Raw genomic sequence first — 25391 nt, forward strand, 5'->3', positions numbered from 1 at the left:
AGGAGTCTATGTTTGGGGAGTATTGTTCAATGGAAAAATATGTGCTTAGAATGTGCAAGGCCCTAAATTTGATCTTCATTAGATACATGCACAATGAAGACCTTAACAGATGCCTTGTCAGAAGGTTATGTACATGGCAAGTAGCTTATGAGAAAGTGCTTCATGCTATCTGTTATCAGGGAACGTAAACTAAAACAACGTTGAGATCTTACCATACACTTTCTAGAAAGATAAAATCCAAAGCATGAACTTCAAATGTTAAAGTGTTTGGAGTATCAGGAACTCTCATCCATCCCTGGGAGCAAAAGTTGATCGAGCTGCACTGTCTAGCCTTTATGATCCTTCATATTGATTCAGGACTGAAAATTTGTGTCCATATTAAAAAATACAGATATGTATATTAATAACTGCCCAGATATGAACACAACCAAGAAATCTTTTGATAGGTAAATAGGTAAATAAAATGATGATCAATGAAATGTTATTTAGCACTAACAAAACTGGACTATTAAGTCATTAAAAGACATGGAGAGAGGAATATTAAATATACATATATTTTTAAGTAAAAGTGTATAGTCTGAAAGGTAGATACACTTCATGATTTCACCTATGTGATATGTAGGGGTAACAGATACACCTTTACATATATAATTATGTACATAGATCATTAGAACACATAAACACATGAATATTATAATTAAAGTATTGAAACATTATCTATTTCAATTCATGCATCTCCAATCAAATATTATGTGAAATAAATATTGCTTAATGCTGCTAGTTGCATATATTTATAAATGTGGTTAGTATATATATATATACCTATCAGGAATGTAAAAAGTGTATAAGAATATACAATATGATCATATTTTGTGAATTCTTTTCTTAGAAAAGAATACTCTGTGAGATGGACAATGTATTCTAACTAGGTCTACCACTTTCTAAAATACTATGGTGAATGGCGGGAAACCCCTCACCGTTTCAATGATACCATCTACTCCACTGATGTTTCTACTGGGACTCCAGGTTTGATTGAAGTCTTCTTTTCTGCTCATGTTCTGTGACATTTCTTCAGACTGAGCATTGCAATGCTAAGAATTGTGGAGGGAGCAATATGAAAAAAATTCACAAAGTAGAGTTAAAAATGATTTGTGTATTTTAAGAGATTATGAGCAGATATATGAAGCTGGTATAGGATTAGAATATTAGATAGAAAATTTCTTTATAAAATGCTAACTATACATTTCTAACTTTCCCACAAGTCTATGAAAATGTAGATGTTCTGAGCTATCAGGGAGGGCCGTAAAACTTAAGAATGATAACTAAAGTTCCTTTTCTGAGTCCTGGAGTAAGTATAACACAAATGAACAATCACTCACAACAGTACAGCATGTGTACTCCTGGTCAAAGTATTTATTTTATGAGTGCTTCTTAAAATAGCATTCTGCTCGAATTACCCAATTACTTTCAATCTTGCCTGTCATCTACTGTAATAAGCAAAAAAAATTAGCATGTTCAGTGCTCTGTATATTTGAGTGTCAGTTTAGAAGTCAGTTTAGGTTTTTGGAAAATTCTACAATTGACCTAAAAGAAATGACTTTTTTTTTGCTTTCTTCTTTCTTTACTTTTTCATGTGAATTTCTGCAAAGGACACAGGTCCTTTGCAGATGGAGTAAGGACAGAGACTTTAGCAGAAAATGTTGTTGCAGCCAATGCATATTTTACATACTGGCTTTTAAAAGAAAAAAAGGTTGGAGCTTTTTTTTAAACATCTGCAGTGCTAACATAGTTGTGAAACACACACATATACAGTACTCCTCTATCACTGTCACGTGCTTTACAATCACGTTTGTCTATAGAGACATTATAAAAAAGAAATAAAATGTTATAGCTAGAAGCAGCAGGTATTTTTTGCTTTCTCTTCATTATTCTTGATATTTCATTGATTATTCTATGTGTCACTTACAAAAGTAGAAAAGAAAATCTGCCATGAAGATATACTTTCCTGCCCTTCACACACATAACTAGTGTTATGAGTGAAATGGTGAGAATAGTTTTTTTAAGAGCCCTTGATTGGTCTAATCTCTAAAAGTAAGCCCGGGTGCACATTGTTTGTGTGTGTGTGTCTGTGTGTGTGTGTGTGTGTGTGTGTGTGTGTGTGTGTGTGTATAGTGGATAGTATATGTGCATGTTTTTGTATACCTAAGGCTATAGTAAAAGATAATGGAGGTAAAACTAAGTATTTATTGTGGACTCTCATTACAGACTAATTTTTTGATTAAGAATAATATGGCCAAAGCTACTTCCTTGAACAAAAATATTTTGAATATTGAAAGTGCTAACCTTGCTATAGTTTGGGAAATGTTATAAAAATCTAAAGCACCTTGGTATTTAAAAAATATTGTAAAGACAAACATTAACAATTAACATTGTTCAGAACATTTCGGTGATCATTCTAGATGTTCCTTTAAAAAAAAGGTAAAAAGGAAAATCTACCAAGGAGGTATACTGTATGTCATTCTTTTGTGCCATATACACTAACAGAAGTAAATAGTATTGCACTCCATACTGTGGAATTAATATTTATTTGAGCCTTTCCCATTCTTGTTATGCTGGTATAGGTTGGTATAGACATTTTTTTAAAGTAGCAGCTATGTTAAGACTAACACAGGCAAATATTTTGACTTCTTAAGCTGAGCTTAATTATGGTTTCATGGTTATATTGTTTACATTTGTCATTGCAAACATGGTTCTTTGAAGATGAGTTTGGTACCTACTCCTTGAATTCAACTAAACCATGATCCTCACTGAGACCAAAAGAGTTCCATTACTTCAACTGTGACATTTCATAAACAGATTTTACTAACAGGGCTGGATATGTAACTCTGTGTGGAACACTTGGCTTATATGCAGAAGGTTGTGGTTTCAATCCCTAGCACTCCTGGAAAACAATAAACAAACAGGCTACATTGTAATCAAATCTCCATACACCTCACTAATGCATAAGGTCACAATGTCATTGCCAGTTTGTTTCTATGCATGTAGACTCACCCAGAATTCAAGAACACAGGTAGCAAATTGCTCATCTAGGAGAAATATCTTTATGAAATATGTCAGGTTGATTTGATATCATAATGCTAAGTCACAGGTTATAATGTTTAGGATGTGCGGTAAATGGAAAATTGTGAACGAAGATGAAATTACTCTTTTCCATCATGGAAAACTCAGATGATTTTGAGGCAAAATCCTCTAAAATACATTGCAAAAGTCAATGTGGTTTTAGTGCACTAAACCACATTAAGTCCATTAGGTTCTCATCTCCAGCACTGCTGCTGATTGGGTGTGTGCCCTTAAGAAAATTACTTAACCTTTTTGAGCCTCAGGGTACCCTTCTACAAAATAGAAATGTACGTACAAGGCCCTACCGTATGAAGTCATGGGGTCTATAAATGATAAAATATATTTGATAATACCTTCAACTATGGGGCATTATAAAAACCAAAGGGATTATTACAACCAAACTTTCTTTAATGAATGAACAGAGGAAATGTCTGTATGTATCCCTTTATTCTGTCATTTCTCATTTTATTAAATATAAGCTTAATACATTTTTGTCTTACTTTATCTACTTTCATCTCTGCTCACCTTGCCATTTTAATCTCTGGGCATTCATTTTAATTCTCAGTGTCAAATCCATTACTACTGAAGGTTCAATTTCTTTTCTAGTAAGAAAATTAGAGACGTACCTGCCCGGGGCACCAAAATCTTTTCATTTTTTATTTTTGTTAGAAGAGCTTTTCATTGCATGCTATTTGTTGTAATGGGATTTGACCTGTACATCAATTAACTGTGAGATACATTTATATTATAAAAAGTATTTGGGGGAATGAAATTGTTATTGTGGAAAGTAACCATGTCAGGGATTTGGATATATAGGGAATATTTTTTTTTATTTAAATACCAGAGCTTATTTCCATGCACTTCTTTAACTCCTCATGGTACTTTTTAAAAAGTTGTAGGAACTTGAACAAACCAATCTGCAATGATAATATAATGCTCACAGTAGACACAGAAAGCCTATGACTATGAGATTTTATGAGAAAATAGTGTTTTTTTCATGGTTTCATGGTTGGTATTTGCTTGGGGGTTGTTTTAATAAAAAAAAAATCCCACAGAGCTAAATTCCCATCTGTTTCTACATTTGGGAATAAGAATTTCCTGGTACACTTTGGCTGTTTATAAAGAACTTTATCTGTGCTATAAAATGACCAAATACAGTAAGAAAATCTATTTAGGGTCAGATTTTCACAACTCTTGTTGAAAGCATTCAATAAAGAAAGAAGCATAAAGACTATGTAGAAAGAACAGAGCTCTTCTGTACTATCATTCTGCACCTTGAACCTTGAAGTCCTCATGTAAGCTTACTTACATTGCCTCCTAGAGTTGTACAGGAGAATCACTAGCAATCAGAGGTTTAACCTAGCCTGTAGCCTAGGCTGTTAACCTAAACTGTCCTTGTAGTTAATAGTTCAATGAAAACAAACAAACAAAACAAAACAAAACAAAAACCACCCAATAAACAAAAAGCTCTTTGTAGAGATGAAAACCTCATATTAAAAAGTCACAGTTTCTTTCCAAGGTCAGGAAGATCTGATACATTTAAGCTAACCTTTCCTCCCAATCTGTTTTAAAATGCTTCCCTTTTAACTTTAATTTCATTGCTCTAGAATAACATTTTCCTTTTCTTTTTTTGGTGGGTCATGTGACTTGAAATCTACTTAGGCACTGTCCCTGAGCTCTTCAGCTCAAGGCTACGGCACTATCCTTGAGCCAGTCCCCACTTCCTGTTTTCTAGAGGTTAATTGGAGATAGGAGTCTCAGATCCTTTCCTGCCCAAGCTGACTTTGAACCTTGATCCTCAAGATCTCAGCCTCCTGAGTAGCTAGGATTACAGGTCTGAGCCACCTTGCCCAGCTGTAGAGGAACATTCTTAATTCATAAACACAACAAGGAGACCAGCAAAGGGAATATTCAGTCACCTGTGTATCCTGTTTTTTTTTTTAAATAGCCCATATAAGTCTGTGCTTACACAGCAACATAAAAATTAGGATTTCTTTTTGTTTTTGCTTATGGATCTCCTACAATATTATTTTACAAAACGTCACAATATTAAGAACTGCTCACATTTGAAATGCCCCAGGAACACACTGACTTTACGAAGGTTGAACCCAAACCTCACTCCTCATCTTCTACTATGTTGTAGAGAAGGGAAAGAGGTTTAGAAACAAGATAAATTAACAAAAAGCATGAATTAACTGTGTAATCTTAAGTCTGAATGAACTGATGTTTTTATTGCTTTTTAATTTTTTTTTTTTTGCCAGTCTTGGGCGTGGGCTTAGGGCCTGAGCACTGGCCTTGGACTTTCTCAAGGCTTAGCACTCTACCACTTGAGCCTCAGCACCACTTCCAGCTTTTTTCTATGTATGTGGTACTGAGGAATCGAACCCGGGTATTCGTGCATGCTAGGCAAGCACTCTACCAGTAGGCCAAACTCCCAGCCCAGCTTTTTAACATTTTTATAGAGTGGAATCATGTCCTTTTCCTGATAACTCTTATTTCTTAGTTCTTGATAACTTTAATTGTTTAGATAAGTGCATTTCTAAAATAATTAAGATCATACTGTAAAAGTCACTTATTGCTGAATATCCCCATTTTCCTGTTTTCTAAAAAGGAAATACCTGGTTCTCATGATTCATTTCCAGCAGCCATAATGATGGGACAATGCTGATCAGATACAGAAATATGGCTGGAGAAAACCTGTGAAAGGGAAAACAGAGTGCATTTAGTTTTAATAGAGTGCATTTAGTTTTTACTATATATAATGTGAGCTTGTGTGTGTGTGTGTGTGTGTGTGTGTGTGTGTAAAGAAAAAGTGAAAAGGGGGGGATGGAAGGGAAAGGAAGGGAAAGAAGAGATGAGGAGATACAAAATGGAGGAAAGGAAAAGGGAAATGAAGGGAGAAAAAAGAATGAAGATCACATTAAATTCAACCCTTTTTTTTATCTTAAATGTTTATTTCCCCGAGAGTAGAAGAAAACATTATGTGATTTCTACCATATGGATTGTAGAGAAACATAGTAACTGTAAAAGGCACTAGCAGCTGTCATTCTCACTGAATTTCTAATCCAATTAATCAATGTTAATTTTAATATGATTTAATGGGACATTGCCAATTACTTTCAAGCACAACACTGGGTATATTATGTTTAAGATGTTTTACAAAAAGTAAATATAGCAATAGTAAAATCTCAGGCTTATTTTTACAACATTGTAGTAGCAGGAAGATTGACTATATTTCTCAATATAAACCTGAAATCTTGAGAACCCAAATAGTAATCTGCTAGGACACAAACATCACAGGGCAAACAGAAAGAACGAGAAATAAAAATAAAAATTTAAGTGAAATGTACCCCCCCAATAATGTGCTTTCCAAATCGATTTTCTTACAATTTATGTTGGACTTGACAGATAATATCTCAGTCAAAATTGTAAGTCAATGACTTTATTAAGACTTTTGCACTGTTACCCAAACAAAATTATTACAAATTATAGTGAAGAATAAATAAATATAAATGAAAAATGAAATTTTAGGATGGATTTTGTTTAACACTGTTAACCCTTTCATTAATATCTTTCTTGATCCAGAGCTAGAAAAGCAAACCAATGAAGATCAGTTTAAAACATTGCCCCTTTCCTATCCAAAATAATGAATAATGAAAGACCCCATATAGCAAAAACACTTCTTAGCAGAAAAAACAGTGCAGGAGGTATTTCAATTCCAAACTTTAGACTGTAGCTATAATTATCAAAACAGGTTGGTACTGGCACAAGAACAGGCCTGAAGACCAATGGAATAGAACTGAGGACCCAGACATTAAACCACAGACCTATGGCCACCTTATCTTTGACAAGGGAGCCAAAAAAATGGAATGGAAGAAAGACGGCCTCTTCAACAAGTGGTGCTGGCAGAACTGGTTCAGCACCTGCAGAAAACTAAAGTTGGATCCTTCTTTGTCACCCTGCACAAGAATTAACTCCAAATGGATCAAAGACCTCTAGGTAAAAGCTGACACACTGAAAACTTTACAAGAAGGAATAGGAGATACACTAGGCCTCCTTGGCACAGGTTGAAACTTTCTTAATAAGGACCAAGAATCACAACAAATCAGAGAAAGGCTGGATAAGTGGGACTGCATTAAACTGCAGAGCTTTTGTATGGCAAAGGACATAGCTAGTAAATTAATTAGGAAGCCTACAGAATGGGAGAAGATCTTCACCAACCATACAATGGACAAAGGCCTCATATCTAAAATATATCAACAACTCAAAAAATTGAATCACTCCCAAACTAATCTCCAAAGTAACAACCATCCCATTAAAAGATGGGCCAAAGACTTAAAGAGAGTCTTCTCTGAAGAAGAAACAATAATGGCCTATAGACACATGAAGAAATGTTCAACATCTCTGGTCATAAAAGAAATGCAAATCAAAACAACTCTAAGATTCCACTTCACTCCAGTTAGAATGGACATGATCAGGAAAACGAATAATAACAGATGTTGGAGGGGATGTGGCCAGGAGGGATCACTACTACACTGTTGGTGGGAGTCCAAACTCATTCAACCACTATGGAAAGCAGTATGGCAGTGCCTCAAAAGGCTAAACATAGAGCTCCCCTATGACCCAGCAATTCCACTACTTGGCATTTACCCATTGTCCAGAAACAAGGACATACTAAATCCACTAGCACAACAATGTTCATTTCAGCATTATTCACAATAGCAAAGATATGGAACCAACCCAGATGTCCCTCAGTTGATGAGTGGATCACCAAGATGTGGTATTTGTACACAATGGAAAGAATGACATTTCCCCATTTGTTAGGAAATGGAAAGACTTAGAAAAGATCATATTAAGTGAAGTAAGCCAGACCCAAAGGAACTTAGGCTCAATGGTTTCCCTCATTTGTCATAATCAGTAGAAACCTTGGGCTCTCCTAGCAGAGATTTGCAATAGAGCAAAACCTTGATACAAAAGGCCATATAGTAGGACGCTAAATGACAGAATCTCTAGGATATAGAAACATAAACCATATAATGAATGATTGTTGTTCTTAAGGTACTATATTATCTCTCATCTCTTTTGCTGTCCCTTGGTTATCTCATATTGTTACAATATCTCACTTTGTTATCTGATATATTAGATATATTTGTATTTGGTTATTTGAAATTGGATAGGGAAGGGGGGAAAACAAGATGAGGGGTGGGGGTGCGGGGGAGGGAAATGGGGACCAAGACATGAGAAAGGGTATCAATTTATATGAATTAATGCACCTCCTATCTGGCAAATATGTAACCCTTCTATTAATTACAATAAAAAATATATGAAAAAAACCCATTGCCCCTTTCTTCAATTCTTCTTCACTAGAAGTATTTGACATTAAAAAACTGAATATTGATAGAAAGAAGAAGCAGGAATCAAACTGAGAGCCCAGGAAATAATTATACTCAACTGAGTCATGGCCTGATATTGAGAACAGGGTGTTTTATTCCCTCACAGTTTGGCTAACCTGGAAAGAGGGCCTCTAAAATGGCTTTAGAGGGAATTCACTTCCCTCCAGATTTCCTGCAGACATCTTCCCTCCTGGGGTTTCCTGTGATTTGTAAAGTCAAAATTTAATTGTTCTTTTTTTTTTTTTTTTTTGCCAGTCCTAGGCTTGAGCTCAGGGCCTGAGCACTGTCCTTGGACTTTCTCAAGGCTTAGCACTCTACCACTTGAGCCTCAGCACCACTTCCAGCTTTTTTTTTTTTCAATGTATGTGGTACCGAGGAATCGAACCCGGGTCTTCATGCATGCTAGGCAAGCACTCTACCACTAGGCCAAACTCCCGGCCCTAATTGTTCTTTTTTTAAGTATAGGCTTTTTTAAAACATAAGCTTTTGATATTTTTTGAAACCCAACCATATTGCAATTAATGAAAGCTTTGTTTGAAATGTCCTTCTCATACATGTGTGTCCATGAACATATTAACATCCTACTTGTACTCTTAGCGAGTGGCAGGAATTAATCTTAAGCACATTGCTTGTGACCTAACACATGCTGTATGATTTCCTACTATAATGCTTAGCTTTCCTTATGCATGTTCCTTTAAGATAGATTCTGGTTTTTCTCTCTCTTCAGGTTCCATCTCTCTACCCACTACAAATTATTTGAATGTTTAAATGCCCACATTTTTAAGTAAAAAAAAAAATCACAGGTTGAAACTTTCTGAGTAAAGATACTTAAGTACAAGAAATTTAAGAAACACTTGATAAATGGGATTGCATCAAACTTAAAATTTTCTGCATGGTAAAGGATATAGCCTATTGATAATATGCCATTTTTGCCCCAACAATTTAAAAATATTAGAGCACAAGGGTTGTGACTATTAAAAATGTTACCCTCTGTTACAAAATTTCTGGAATTTTATTGTCTTCCCACAAATATTTAGCTCTTTGATAGAGTCCTAGTTGATTTTCAGGGGCTTTACATTCAGGTCTTGTACTTGATGGGCAGGTTACCACTGGAGCCCCACCTCTAGCCCTTTTGTCTTATATTATTTTTTAGGTAGAGTGTCCATTTTTTTTTCTGGGGTCAGCTTGAGACCATGATACTCCTCTCTATGCCTCACAGACAGTTGGGATAACAGATGTGAACCACTATGCCTGGCTTTCTTGTGGGATGAGGTCACTATTCTTTTTTTTTTTCTTTTTGCCAGTTCTGGCCTCTATTTACAATTCTCCCCAAGTATTCTTCCCCCAAGTAGATGGATGGCAGATATGAATGGTCCTCACAGAGTAGGTCTGTAGATTCTTCACTTATTGAGACCAATGCAATATATTTTTGGAGAAAGGGGGGGGTGTTTTCTAAAAATAAGTAAATAAATAAAACCTGTTACTATACATGCCTTTTGCTATGAGTTGCCATATCATTTCATTCCTACTTTTTTCCTAATAGCATAGGATTAAGTAGGCACTATGTATCTTATTTGAAGACTAATGTCTTAATGGGATCTGATCCACTCAAAAATAAATGATACCAAGTTTTTAGATACTTATTTGTTAAAATACAACACAAAACGCTGATGGATAAGAAACCCTAATATATATATATGTGTATATATATATATATATATAATTAATTGAGTAACACATCCAAGGAGAAATTTCTTAATCTGACAAAAATCTATTACTAGCAGGATAACTACTTTGAGAAACTCAGATTCATTTCAATTCCAATATTGCCTACCTCTGTCAGAATGCTAGCCTTTGCTAGTGCTGGTTTTTAAATAGCAAATTACTTTTCTCAGCCACTTATTCTAAATGAAAACTGTCCTTTATAAAACTATCCATGATAGATTTTTAAAAAATATTTTAGCCTTGCTACCAATTTTTTCCAAAGAACATGCTAGGCGAAATATCTCAATGGGTATTTTTTCTTTATTTTTTTACATACTGATTTGTTGATTAACAAATTCATTTTCTTGGGCTATTAATCAAATATGTATACAAGTCTTGCTTTGTGTTCAATACTGAGCTCTTTAAGAACTGTACTTATTGCTTTTTCCATTTCATTTCACTCAAAAATAAAACACTATTTATCATATAAGGTTGTCATTTCAACAAATTGTAATGCCTTTCACGAAATGATTATGTCATGACATTTAGCAAGTTAATGCTCCTGTGGATTTTATTTACTTTAACTCACCATTAGTCTAGAATTAGGATTCCATTTTCTCCTTTCAAAAATGACAATTACTACTCTTTCTTATTGAAAAATAACAGCCATTCATTTTTACAACATACACCATTTTAAGTAAGCATATATAGAAAAAATATTAATCATTGTATCACATACTACATTGTTAAGGTTTTCTCTTTCTGGCTTCCGATAATGTTATGGATCTGAAAATGGATAGTTAAGTGAAGGAAAAATAATGTTTAAAATTTGTGATGTGATGTGAATAGAGATTTTATGTGTATTTCATTTCTCAGTATTTCTACACTATTCTGTAAGGATTCTAGACTCAGGTTTCAAAAAAAAAATCTTATGTTAAATCAGACACTTTAAGTGTCCTCAACAAAATGTCTGGAGTTCAAATTTCACAGAAGACATGAAAGCATTTCAAAGTTCTCTTTTCTGAGCCTCTAGGCTGTAAAGATTTGAGGATTCCCTTTCCCCGCAGTGCTTCAGGAGATTCTAAGTAACTTTAACATACATGATTTCTATCAAGGCTACTAGGTCCAGGGTTTGACATTAATGTAACCTCAATATTTCACCTACCTTCCTGTAAAATTTACAATATACCCAATGCCTCTCCAGGATCCATAGCCTCTGAGTACCTTGGAAGTCACTGGCTCACCTCCACCTACTGCTCATATATTTTCTTAATTAGCATGGCCCTCACCAATCACTTCTATTTCCAGCATTTATTTTAAATCTGCTTGCTGGCAAGGGAGACCATCCCCAAAATGACACAAAGTCATGAAAATTAGCCCAGAAGTAGAAAATAGAATATGGACTAAATACATTCCAATAGTTGCTAAGATCAGACGATGAGTCTGTCGTTTAGACAAAGAATAGCATGAGAGAGAGGGGAGCAATTTTACCTGATCTGAAAAATATCACTGCAGTAGAATTGGTCTCCCTAGGCTTGACGAGGGCTAAAGTGTGGGTATATCCTTCCGAAGGTGAATAATGGGCTTCTTGAATTTTTCATGGCTCTCAATTGCAGTTTTTCATTCTTGCAGTCAGTTTTTAAAATAAATTCCTATTCCTAAATTAGTATACAATCTCAAAACAAAATTGCTACTCTCCACATCTCATTTAACCTAAGATTTTCTGAGAACATGTCTAAAGCAAGCACAGCTATGTAACGATTGAATAGGTCACCTGTGAACTTCACCAAACACTGCGGGAAAGGTTCACACTGTAAAGTGCTTACCTAGCAAACACAAGACCCAGGATTCAGTGCTTAGTACCTCAATAAAACAAACAAATAAATAAATAAGCATCACTAGTGCATTTCACTACCAAACTGGTTATAGGCACCATGGATGAATCCCTTTTGAGATCTATGTGCTATTTTTTGCCCTAAATTGTTTCTGCGGCAAAGAAAATCATCACATCTTCCTAAATCAATTGGTTTCATACTGAAAACCCTCAGTACCAGCCTGATACTTATTCAAGCTCAACATGCCCTTTCTCTGCACTCCTGTAGATTTATCAACTACTTCCAAGTCTAGTATATTCTTTTCATCAACAGCCTACCCTGCTGTTTCATTCTTGGCCCTGAAGCCTTTTTGTATACTTGAACTCGTGAAAAATTCTTTGGTACTCAGATTATTGTTAGTGCTGTAGGAGAGTTTCATTTATTTTCTACTCCTAAAAAAACACTATTACGAGGCTGGGAGTTTGGCCTAGAAGTAGAGTGCTTGCCTTGCATGCACAAAGACCTGGGTTCGAGTCCTCAGTACTACATACATAGAAAAAAGCTGGAAGTGGTGCTGAGGCTCAAATGGTTGAGCTGTAGCCTTGAGAAAGTCCAAGGACAGTGCTTAGGCCCTGAGCTCAAGCCCAGGACTGGCAAAACAACAAAAACAACAAAAAAAAATAAAAAACACTATTGCAACATCTAGTATAATGATGCTTCTTTAATGAATGGATGTTTGTTTAATGAATAATTGAACTTAAGTCATTGCTGATGATAGGAATTTTAATGTTCCCTGAGATTATAAAATACAGTATTAATGCTAGTAATGTAGTTTACTTCATTCAGTATAAAGACAATGGTATTTATTTTTGTTCTATAGAAGAGGCTGTTTTGTCCCTTTAAGGACCTATAGTGAAGACAGTCTAGAATTTTGTACCTTTTTTTTATACATTGCAACCCATTTGGGGTTTTACAAGGACATCTGCTTGAGCAAGAATGTCTTGGAGCCATATGCTAGATATGAAGTTTTCCACATTGTATTGTAAAAAAAAAAAACCCATCCTGGTCCTCCATTAGTAGGCCACGTGGGATTTACTTATGCAAGTTGAGTGAAAAATAGAGAAATCGACTCTGTGCCTCCTAGAGAAAATCCACCCCTAAAAGCTATATAGTTATATTGCCTACAGGTAAAGCCCAACTTGGTTATTGAAGGTACAGCCCAACAACTAGAATGATAAAGTTGGGGAAAGGAGAGCTCCACACAGGATTACTAAGACTTCATTCATAGGAAGGGAAATCCCCCTACCTCCTAAATCTTGGCTTCTCCATCTGCATGCAGGAGCAATACTAGTATCTAGAGGGTTATTGTGCAGATTGCATGGGCTGAGGATTAGTGCAAAAGCCTGGCTCAATAAATGTGAGAACCTGCCAGATGTTTGAAATTGTTTATAATGTGTTATTATTAGTTGTGATGCTAGGTAAGGGTTTCACCTTTCTGTATATCAGTGTCCTCATCCTAAAATTAATACATAGGGTCAGGAGGAGGGTAATATGAATATGTCATGGGCTCAATAATTGATGACTGTTATCACCTCTGCTAATATTATCGCCATCATTTTCATCCTCATCACCGTTGCTATTATTAGTCCACAAGGTACAGGCAGTGCTTTGGGAACCTCTTCCAGATGAACTAAAATTTTTCATGAGACTGGAAGCAAGATCATGGGCAGAAGAAAACAAAGGGCTTGTTTAGAAGATACAAGGGCTGGCAAGAATACTGATGTGAGAATTAGCTTTATTAAGTATCATTTTTGTTCTAGTATATATCCAAATTTAAGTCAGTTGTACCTTATCTAACCGACTGAGGTCAAATAAGCATATAAGAAATAAAATATACCTATATAATTATAGGTGCTGGGTTTATATTCAGAGAAAAGTAACAAGATCAGCCGACAAGTGGTATTTCATAACTGCCATCTTTATATCTTTATTATTCTTTCAATGTGACTTTCCAAAACAGTATTGTGCATACCATTAAGAAAAATTTTAACAGAAAGAAACGATTTTTTTTGACAAAAATGGCTTATCCATCTGAGACTCAACCCTCCTGATACCTGTACTTCATAGGAACTAACAGAGTAGTTTGAAGCAGGCGCATGGGGTAATTAAACTTTGATGTAAATATGAATTGTCTACTGTTGGAATAGAAGCTAAAAAAAATTCCCATTTGCCCTGATATTGCATGCATAATAATATGACTGCCATTGGGAGAAATGCATGAAATTTAAAACTATGGATATATTTATACTGACTTTTTTTTTTTTTTGCCAGTCCTGGGCTTGAGCTCAGGGCCTGAGCACTGTGCTTAGACTTTCTCAAGGCTAGAGCTCTACCATTTGAGCCTCAGCACCACTTCCGGCTTTTTTCTATGTATGTGGTATGGAGGAATCCAACCTGGGTCTTTGTGCATGCTAGGCAAGCACTCTACCACTAGGCCAAACTCCCAGCCATATACTGACTTATTTTAGCTATCAGTAATTTGTTTTCCTCCCAGTGAAGAAAAAAGTATGATAATCACCTTTATTTTTCAGTTCTAAAGGTCTCCACTAAATATATGCATGAAAGCAGCATGGTCATTAATTAATGATTCAATGTCTTGGAGATACAATCTGCACACTAACATATTATTACACTGGATTAATTTAAGGACATTAGTCTCCTTCCTCATCTATGACTTGAAAGATTTGAAACATCCTTGCTTGTAATATGCAATCTGTGTTTCCAGAGGAATACAAATGCAAGCCACATTTTTATACTGAGCTCAAGGTTCAGAAGACAAAAGACACATGGCTACAAACATACCAGATGATACTCTTATAGGACTCTTGATACACATTACAGACAGTGCTGGGAAATCTAATGCACAGCAGAAAGTGTTACTGGAATAAATCAAAAGCTAAGGAAAGATTTCATGACAACCAGTGTGAGTAAGGAGAGAGATGCCCAATCTATCTTCTGACAGAAGGTCCACGGCATGAGTTGACCTTATGGAAGTCTCAGGAAATCCTTCCAGACTCTTCCATCTTATCTTCTATGGTATCCAAAAAGATCAGTGGAAGATAACAAATGAAGGATGTGCTTATTTCTCCAATTACTCTTTGGTATTTTCATAAACACCTTTAGTAGAGGGAAGTACACATTGTCAGATTCTGTGGGATTACATCAGTAATCCTGCAGTGCTCAGAACATGATGCCGAAGATTAGACTTCTCGCTGAAGTATTTATCTGTCATGTCTACAGGTGTTACTTCACCATTGAGCTGCTGAACATTAGTTAAATAATCAAAACAGGTTTCATTGAGTTTTAATACAATGAGCTTGAATTTAGTCTCAAATCCCATTACTTCCTGGTTTGTCTTTCTTCTTTTCAGTTAAGCTCCATCTAGGCATCTTCTAGCATGTAAGTGTTTAAAATGAGATCACGGTAGATGGGCGCAGTGGCTCATGTCTGTAATCCTAACTACTCAGGAGACTGAACTCTGAGGATGGAGATTCAAAGCCAGCCCAGGCACTAAAGACCTTGAGACACTTATCTCCAATTAACCACGAGAAAACAGGAAGTGGCTCTGGGGTTCAAGGGCTAGGGTGGTAGTCGTGAGTTGAAGAGCTCAGGAACAGTGCCCAGGCCCAGAGTTCAGGCCCCATGAGCAGAAAAAGAAATAGATAGATAGATGGATAGATAGATAGAGAATAGATAGATAAATAAATATTTTAAAATGTGGAAGAATTATTTTCATGTAGCATCAGAGAATATGAGAAGAGACAGGGCAATACTGTAAATTAGTCATAAAAGTTTCTAAAGTCACAAGAACATTTTCTTTTTAGCTTTGTTCTCCATGAAGCATTCATTCCTAGTGAATATGGACAGATTTCTTTATCATTCCATTTCACTATTTACTTGTTTAATATTATGTTAGTTCATTGGTTTATCATCATTTATCTTTCATTATTTCTGAGTCCATAAGTTAAAACTTTTTTTTGAGGAAGGAAACTCGCCCTTTTAATTTGCATTCATCTACCCCTCTCCATATTACTACAATATGTACCATAAAATAGTAAACATTTTGCATATTATAGTGAAATGGAATGATAAAGAAATCTGTCCATGGTATCCAGAACTCCTCTATTAAAGACGTCCTCTCTGTGACCATCTCCCTAGCAGGCTGATATCACTGGTTTTTCCTACTGTGATTCCAATGCTGTACATTCTCCCTGTTTTACCCAGAACCCTCATCCTTTTTTCTCCAGGGTCTTAAGGAGTGTAATAAACAAAGCACGAGAGCTTCCTACTCTCCTCCAAATTACTGACGATGTGATCTTGGATGAAATGATGTAAAAGTTCTTTGCATCCATCAGTTTTTCATTTAAAACTGGGAAGAAACAAAGGAGGTAGGGATGGCTAAGTAATCAGAGGTAGAATGCCTGATAAGCAAATGTGAAACCCTGAGTTCGAAACCAATAATACCAGAAAAAAAAATCCAGGTACTGATGGCTCCTAGCTACTCAGGAAGCTGAGATTGAGCAACGATGTTCAGAGTTAGCCAGGAAGAAAATTCCATGAGACTCTTATCTTCAATTAGGCAAAAGAAAAAAAGAAAGGCAGGAGGCAGGAAGAAAGAAAGAAGGAAGGAAAGAAGGCAGGAAGGAAGGAAAAGAGGGAGGGAGGAAGCAAAGGAGGGAGGGAGGGAGGAAAGAAAGAGAGAGAGATGAAAGAAAGGCAAGCAGGCAGGCCAGGTGCTAATGGATCAAGCCTGTAATCCTAGCTACTTGGGAGACTCCAATCTGAGGACCATGATTCAAAGCCAATCCGAGCAGGAAAGTAAATGAGGGTCTCATGTCCAATTAATCACCAGAAAACCAGAAGTGGCAGTGTGACTGAAAGTGGTAGAGTGTTAACCTAGAATAAAACAGCTTAAGCCCTGAGTTCAAGCCCCCAAACAGACAAAAAAGAAAAAGAAAAAATAGAAGAGAACTTGGAGGCATGATTCAAGTCGTAAAGCATCAACAGTGAACATAAAAAGCCAAGAGAGAGTGCAAGGTCCTTACTTTTAATCCCTGGTACCAATAAAAACTGTGCATGTGGAGACACAAACAGAATAAATGCAGGTTTTGTAAGGATTAAATGGGATAATCTGTGTGTAATTCTTACTAGAGCATAGTAAATACTAAATATTCTTAATTATCCTTATTTCCACCGTTCTGAGCACTCAATAAAAATGCTACTTTTTAAACGTCACATTCTTTTTTGCTTTCTGTTTCTCCTTTCTAATCACCCAGTGTCTAGCATCATATTAAGCAACTGAGCACTTACTTATTAAGCACATCGGCACAGCACACCACTGCTTGATTAAATTTAACAAGAGAAAAGAGAGAAGGAGGGAAGGAGGAAGGAAAGAAGAGAGAGAGAGAGAGAGAGAGAGAGAGAGAGAGAGAGAGAGGGGACAGCACATAGATGAGTTAATATTAATTAGCTAAAAAAAGTTATTTCCTTACTTAGGAAACTTCCTATGAAGAAAACTCAGCATTTAAAAATCTGTATTTTGGTCAGTCATTCCAATTTACAATTCAATTTAATCTAGATATTCCCTACTTTCAACTTAATAGGCTTCAGATTTGTCACATTCTTGGTCAATTTTCTATCCCTTGAGTAATATTTTATCACTATTGTCTTGTATTTGACTTTACCTAAATAACAATCCACCAAATCATTGCATTGGATTCTTGTCCAGATAACTGAAAATCAAATCACAATAAAATAAAGCTATGTGATTCTAATTTCCATGCTGTAAAAATGTAAGTGAATCTGCAGATGAAACAAATGCTAGGTGGAAAAAGAGGAAATTCTCCTCACATACATTTATTAAATTTAACAAGAGTTCTGTCTTTGGCTTTCTTTCTCAATCCTATAGATTCCAGCATATTAAACTTCTACAACTGGCAAGTTAATAGTGTTGATGTAATGCTGCTTTTTCCCTGGATAGCTTAGCTCAGCAACTCTAGTTCCATTTTCTTGTTCCAAAGAATAGCTAAAGAAACATTTCTTGGACAGAAACATTTCTTGCTACATTTCTGAAAATTTAGATCACATTTTCCTCTGTATGGCAAGTAGTCTCACGCCATAATTTCTGTAGATTTGATTTTTAGGAGTCCAGGTATAAACTTCAGTAAAAAGAATATATTCAAAGTAGCCCAGAATGCTCTAAAGGAAATTCATAGATTCTTATATTCAAGTGAAACAGCCTTTTTATCCTATATATACATTTGCATCTGTCATATTTAATTTTCAATATGAGAAAGCAGCTAATACTGTCTCTTCTTCCGCTTCCTCCTCCTTTTCTTCCTCTTCCTTGTCCTCCTCTTCCTCATCTTCTTCCTCCACTTTTGCTGCTGCTTCTTTTGTTTCTCCTTCTTTGACTTGCAAACACACTTTCTAATTTATAGAAAGGGAAATTCCTCTCTCCTATGTACATTTTAAATGGCCTATAACATTTACAACTTTGTTCCTTTTAGTCTCCTGACAAAATAACATGTATATATTTCCACTAGCGAGAGCTTATCTCGTCAATACCAGCAAAATAGTCAGTACTATGAATATATCATAATTATCCAGCTATTCCTTTGATGGATAATCAGGTTGTTTTCAACATTATTTTTTCACCAACATAATAGAAGTTATTTTGCTTGTTGGTGTTTTAGAAATGGGTAGACATCTACATGTAAATATTTTCTATTTAGAAATGGCATAGATATTACTATAATATTTATGTATTAGATTCCATTAACTTACATTTTGTAAAGAAAAAATGTTATTGTTACTGAAAAGCAAAATAAAATTTTCTCAAAAACTTCAACCTAGAAATGAAATGTTCTATGAATCAAACCCCTTTTCATTGCTGCCATATTATTTCAAAAATAATTTCATATATACTTTGAAACGCCCATTCTCATATTGTTTTTTCTTGTGACAAAGTAATATGTGGGCTTTAATGGCTGCACAAATGACCCTGTTTGCAAACTCAGTTGTGTATGATATGATCAAAGCATTATTACTATTTCTGATTCAGCAAAGCATTACTAGTCACATTTCTTTGTAGACCATTCACAAAGACACTTATTTCTGACATTTTATGAGATCAAACTATTTACCATTTTTCTTTGATTATTTTCAAATATTAGTTAAGATGTTGGGCTAACAATATTTTCCTTTAATTACTGTTATAATGCATAGTATATACATCATGGATCTATTTTTAATAAAATATTTTCCTCATGTTTTCTACCCTGAACCAATGGATTTCTGCTAATCTCTCCAAAAAAGGTATTTGACTTGCACATACATAAAATATGTCTGGTGGTTACATGAATAAGAAAACAAAGGAAAAATCTTAAGATCTAGAGAAAATTTATGTTTTGCCCATAGACTGTCAACATGTATACTTTTTCAAAGGGGTTCTTCAACAACCCACCAAACAAATACTTACAGATCCAAGAGCAAGGCTCAGGGACACTGAGTATCCTGCCTAAGTTCTCACAGTAAGTAAGTGGGAATGCTTATATTTCACCTCATTATTCTTCTGATTTTGAGACACCCCCTCCCAGTTCTAGTACATTGTCAGTTCTCTGTTTGCTGATTCACTATCACCCATGTGTGTTCCAACCACTTTTCCTTTCTTGATTTTAGGTTCCAAGTCTGCCTGACTCAACAGCCTGTTCTGACAGACAGACAAGGGAAGTTCTTTGGCTACTGCATTTCTACACCACTGGGATGGATCTGATCAGCGCTTCGAAAGAGAGAGGTTACTTCAGGTCCTTCTGAGCTAGCCCCTATTCTCTTTTGTCCCAGAAAACTCCAGTGGTTGGTGACAGGGCTATTTTACATGGAATATTTTTCAGCCTGAGATTGGACTCTCCAGTTCTGGAATAGATTTCTACCTTAATATACTAAAGCTACTCACTTCAGACTAAACCAATGCTACCTGACATGTGTGAACAAAGCTTTTCTCTCCTTTCATGTTTCTAACCAGGTGGTTTATTTGTAAGGCCAACACAATTTTTCTTAAATATTACCAAAAGGAATGCACCTTACCTGTCTCATGAGTAGGGAGGACCAGAATACTAATCCAGGTTTCCATTGTGTTGAATTAATATTGTCCTTAAATGCCCGAATGTTGATCATTCTAGAAAGAGTACCAAACTCAAGCAAGAAGAGTCTCACCATCTTCAAAGGCATTATCTCCTATGGTTGTCATGAAATTAGCAATGACTTGCATCTAATTTTGTGAATTTCTGGGGGGTCTTCTTTTTCCTCTTGAATAGGATAGTAACCATCACACCAAAGTGTATGCAATTTTTAAATTGCCAAATACTGTTTGTTTTTTTCTTGTAGTATCAGGTATTTTATTAAGTATCAATTCATGTGAAAACAGTCTCACTATTTTATGATATTAAAGTAATAATAATAATAATAATAATAATAATAAGGAAAGAGGCCTGACTTGGAAGAGTTTAGGATTAAAATGGTCTAGGAGCATGCCATCAAGTCCAGGAAGAAGTAAAAGCAACAGGCAGAAACTGTACTTTTCCCAGGTTGAGGTTCTGACAGAATCACTACTCCACTAGTTCCTCTGCCCCAACCCATGCATCCCATGCCTGGAAAGATAAGCTAGCCATTAGCCAAGCTCACAACCACCAAACCCAGACACAGGACGCTGGTTCCTCATTAGAGAGCCCAGGACACCTTGCGGGTTTTCACTCACAATGAAGAAGTTTCTTTCAAAACCACAGGCACACCAGGGGCGGACAGTAAGGAAGTGGCTGAAACCGGAGTCGCTCCCAGCAGCCAGGGGGCTTCTCTCCATCCCACCCCAGGGTTCGCTGTGCGCCCCTCGTGCCTGCGGATGCCAGGTGCAGGGGTCCCCACACCAGCAGGCTCGCGTCTCCCAAATGAACAAAGCAGGGCACATATCAACCACCTGGCACCCAGAATCCCCTATCTGGGGTACACTTTCTGCTGAGTAGACAAGCGCTTCCTTTCTGGTTTTCTCATCTTCCGAGTTTCCACAGGGGGCCCTGGGGTATCCTGGGCTGTGATCCACGCTGCCAGCCGCCCCCGCGCTGCCTTGGCACCCAGGGTACCACTGCGTGCCCGCCACACGCGCTCGCCTCGCCCGCGCCTTCCACTCACTCCCCCAGAAAGGACAAAGGGGATCTGAATTCGAGTAGAGAGAAGCAGACAACGATGTGGGGAAAGGGGGGCTCCCTACAAATGCCAAAGACCATACCCAGACTCCCTCTCCCCTCGTGCGCCCTTCCTGGGCTGTCCGGGACGCTCACCATTTGTAGCCGCGGCCGCGCTTGAACTTGAGGGTGAGCACTGTCTCCAGGAGGAGCAAGAGGTTGAGCAGAGCCAGCAGCCAGTATCGAGGATCGTCCTTCACCACAGTCACTCGCCAGACCCCGACCAGCGAGTGCAGCACGAACAGCAGCCTGGTGACCAGGGCGTTGAGAAGGACCAGGCCCCCCATGCTGGTCCGTGTGCGTGGCCCTGCACCCGTGCGATCTGCTTCAGGGCAGGAGCGTGACAGCCCCGAGACCCGGCTGCTAACTGTGGGCGCTGCTCGCCCGCCCTCCCCACCCCCCTGTGCCCCAGCCAGAAGGACAGGAGAGCGCCACTCGCCCTTCCCCCCAAACTTCCTGGGAAGTCTTCAAAGAAGAGGGGGGAAATCCGAACCCAGCTATTCCCCAGTGCTAGGGGAGAGAGGGGGATGTGTCAGGGATCCTGGGGCTAAGCAGACCAGCCTCCTGGGTGATCACTCTCCACCTCAGCTCATTTCCGTCCCAATCCTGGAATGGGGGGGGGGGGCAGGTTTCCAGCTCTGTCCTTCCTTTATCCCCACCCCCAGCCCTCCCCCCCCCCACACTCAAGTCCTCCATTGGAGGGAGCCACCCCCTCAACCCCCACACCCAGGGAAGGGAGGTGGTGGTAAATTGGAGAGGAGGTAGGTGGGCAGAAAGTGAAGGAGCCAGAAAGGCAAAGAGAGAACATCACCTTCTTCCATATCTACCCCCAAAATATACTCTTGAATTCACTCCCACATTTCACAGCAACATGCTGTGGTGATTCGAAGCACAGACACTGGGGAGCCAAAGAATGTGCTGTCCAAGCAGTTTCCAAAATGCAGTTTCTGACCAGTTTGAAGAATTGAAACTTGCCAGGACCAGGGAGAGTCAAATAGGCAGAGAGGCACTGCTCTTTCTGAGAGTTTCCTGCACCTCATGCAGCATAGGCACTGTCCAGGTCACTGTTCCTGTCTGACATAGTGTTATTGAGAGATTTTTTTTTTTTATCATGCAATGCATCCCTCCCTATCTCATTCCTGCCACTATCCTCTCCTGTTCAAGGGATTGAGAATAGTGAGATAGGAAAGCTGGGAGGAGCCAAAAAACAAATCCAAGCTTGAGATTAGGTAAGAGTCATGGAGGTGGGGGGAGGGGGTAGACTCTTGGTTGGATGATCCGGTCTTCTGAGCATCCAGCAAAGAGGAAAGTGAAGTCAGAGTTTTCCACAGCACCTTCATGTTTGTCTTTCCCTGTTTGGTGTCTTACCAGCTGTAGCACTATTTGTTTAACTTTTCTTTTTTAAAGGAACACAACCTGTCACTGGGATATATTTATTTTTAAAAGAAACTTTGAATCACTTGTAAGTGGAAAGTTAGTGTGCTTGGCTACAGATGGAAAGTAATTACAAAAGTAATTAAAATAATAAACTGAACAAAATTATTGGAGACTTGCTAGGTTTTAATTACTGCCTCCAAATCTCTGTGGCTCAACTTCCCTCCTTCTTGGTTACAATGGAGAATTTAAAAGTAATGGGCTATTCACTGGAAGGACTAGTCTCCTGTTCACTTTAAACATGTTGAAAGAAGAACTGCCACTAGTTTCCCTGCTTACAATTATTTAACTTTAAACCATTGGCCTACCTTTTTAAAATCAAGGTGGCACACCTCTTTCATTATGTGACTTCTATTAGGTGAAAAAAAAAATCCCAACTACTTAGAAAAAGTGTACAAGTTATTCCCAGTGCTGAGATCTGGGAGATATTATTTATCTTTGTTTCCTCTGGTTGTGCCTGCTCCCCCAGCATCTTACAGGAAACTCAACAATAATTGCCTGGGGCTGTTTATTACAGTACCTTTCACTGTATGCTGCTGGAACCTGGAACAGTATGCAGTGAAACAAACAAGCAGAGCAAAGTACACACAGACTAGTGACAGCAGCATGCAGCTGAGGTCAGTGCCCAACTGGCTGTCCAGAATTGAGGGTTCATTTATTTATTAAGGTTGTGGCTTCTGTACCCCAGTTTCCTCATCTGTAAATTGGGTGCTGAGTTTATCTACTCCCAGGACCTTTAGGGGATTGAATAAATGAATCTATACCAATCTACATTTAGTACTTCATAGGGATTGACATTGTTGCTAGGACTAAAAGAAGTGGATGCTTTTTGACGATCTGAGAAAAGGAAATGTATGGACGAAGCAGGGAAACTCAGCCTTCCTAAGGCTTGTCAAAGTGCTCTAGCCAGACGCCACTGGGAAGACATCTGGAGCTGAACAGATTCGGATGACTCCTTTTTGAGGGAGTGAGACACACTCCATCCATCGTGGTACTGTGAGACACCGCAGTAAGAAAGTGTTAAAAAACGTTTACACACTTGGGAATGAATTATTAGAAAGCATGTGGGCTTCATTTAGGTAATTTTGTGACTTAAGTGGGACTTCACTGTACATTGAAGGTGATCAGAAAATGGGGTTCACTGTGTGAAACAGTTAATTTGGAGAAGGAAAATCACTTTTGTGATTTGTTTTAATATTCCTGTTTTGATTATGTTGATGTGATGGTAAAGCCTTTCTAGTATGTATCTCATTTCATCACAATCACCAAGATGACTTTGGCTAGGCCATCTTGGAAATTCTTATGTTCAAGTGGAAGCTAACAATGTCAGGAAGATATGTAGGCAAGAACTACAACTGTAACTCCTCTGTATATCACCCTGATAATATAATTAAATTTTCAAAAAAAAGAAAGGGAAGTTAACATGTTGGGCATAGTAGTCCATGCCTATAATACCAGTTACTCAAGAGGAGTATCAGTGCACTAGATTGCAGAAAATGCAGCAGTAAGATCCTATCTGTAGAAGGAAATAAAGTATGAAGGCAAGTGTTGTGACTCAAGTGGTGTAACTCTTGTTTGATATGTGCAAGGCTCTTGGCATAATCCCCAGTCTAGGACTAGTTGCCTGCTATTAGAATAGCTGTGCCTTTCAGGAAACACTGTGTAGAAGAAGAGGTTAAAAAAGAAAAGAGGGTGAGGCTTCTCTGTCCTCTTTCAAAAAATCATTCTTATTTTCTGTTTTGAAGGATAGGCTCGTTGTCTCTCCACCTCAAAAACAAAACTATCATTAAAAAGAATTTAAAGGTAATTTCTTTTTCATTTTCTTCTACATCATTTAAAAGGACTGGAGGCATTGGCAACTATCTTGAGACCTCTGATCTAATAGCCCAATAAAGTTTTAAAAAGAAGGGGGGAAGCAATTAAAAAGAACAATGTGCTGTTCTTGAAAAGGCAGGCCTAGCTCCACACACCCAATTCCCATTGCACAGGCTGTATTACACCAAAGCAGATCTGAATTATCACATGGTCTCTGGTGACCAAAGAGTCACCAAAACTCTCCTCCATGCTGAATATAAACTTGGTATCAGTACTAGTCAGACTTCTCTTTGAATTAGTGATTTTGGTTGCAAGAAAGGGATCTACTCAAGCTAGCTCAAGAAAAGGCAATTTATTGTTCAAGGGAAATGCATGGTCAAAAATTGGAGATGAAATCCCTTAGATTCAGAACAGAAAGTATACTAACAGAACCTTAGGCAACAGAGCCAGAGACCAGCATTGTATTTGAGTGACACCAGCGATCATACAGCTTCTGCTAATAAATCTTTGCACAACAGCTATCCCACTGTGCGCTTCCAGCCAAAATTGTCCATATTGAAGTCCAATTCCTAAGAAAAATAATTTGGATTAGTTCCTTTTCCTGTGGGTTATAGTTTGGATCTAGAACATACCCTCAGAAGCTCTTGTGTTGAAGGCATGTTCTCAAGCGGTTGATATTATTAACTGAGGACTCTGTCCTGTGTGAGGAAGTGATCTATTATACCAAGTCGTACTGTGATTCATAGTAGAGGTTATCAATGACGGCAGTCCAGACATTGGCAATCCCATGGCCAAAGGCAGCTTAGTTTGCTTTT

At 37.5% G+C, this 25391-nt stretch overlaps 1 protein-coding gene across 1 annotated transcript in view; it reads right to left on the minus strand.

Moving 5' to 3' along the window:
* Positions 1-21769, minus strand: part of Tmem26 (transmembrane protein 26) — a 33650-nt gene extending 11881 nt beyond the window's left edge. The window contains exons 1-3 of the mRNA XM_090346955.1: positions 21424-21769; positions 5739-5817; positions 978-1091 (exon numbers count right to left, since the gene is read on the minus strand). Of these exons, the coding sequence (XP_090203081.1) occupies positions 978-1091; positions 5739-5817; positions 21424-21614 (384 nt within the window). The 5' untranslated portion in view covers positions 21615-21769. The remainder of the gene's footprint in view (positions 1-977; positions 1092-5738; positions 5818-21423) is intronic.
* Between the last annotated feature and the right edge of the window lie 3622 nt (positions 21770-25391).

Source organism: Megascapheus bottae, chromosome 15 (genome assembly GCF_031878675.1).
Source record: "Megascapheus bottae isolate mThoBot1 chromosome 15, mThoBot2.hap1, whole genome shotgun sequence".
Taxonomy (NCBI): Eukaryota; Metazoa; Chordata; class Mammalia; order Rodentia; family Geomyidae; genus Megascapheus; species Megascapheus bottae.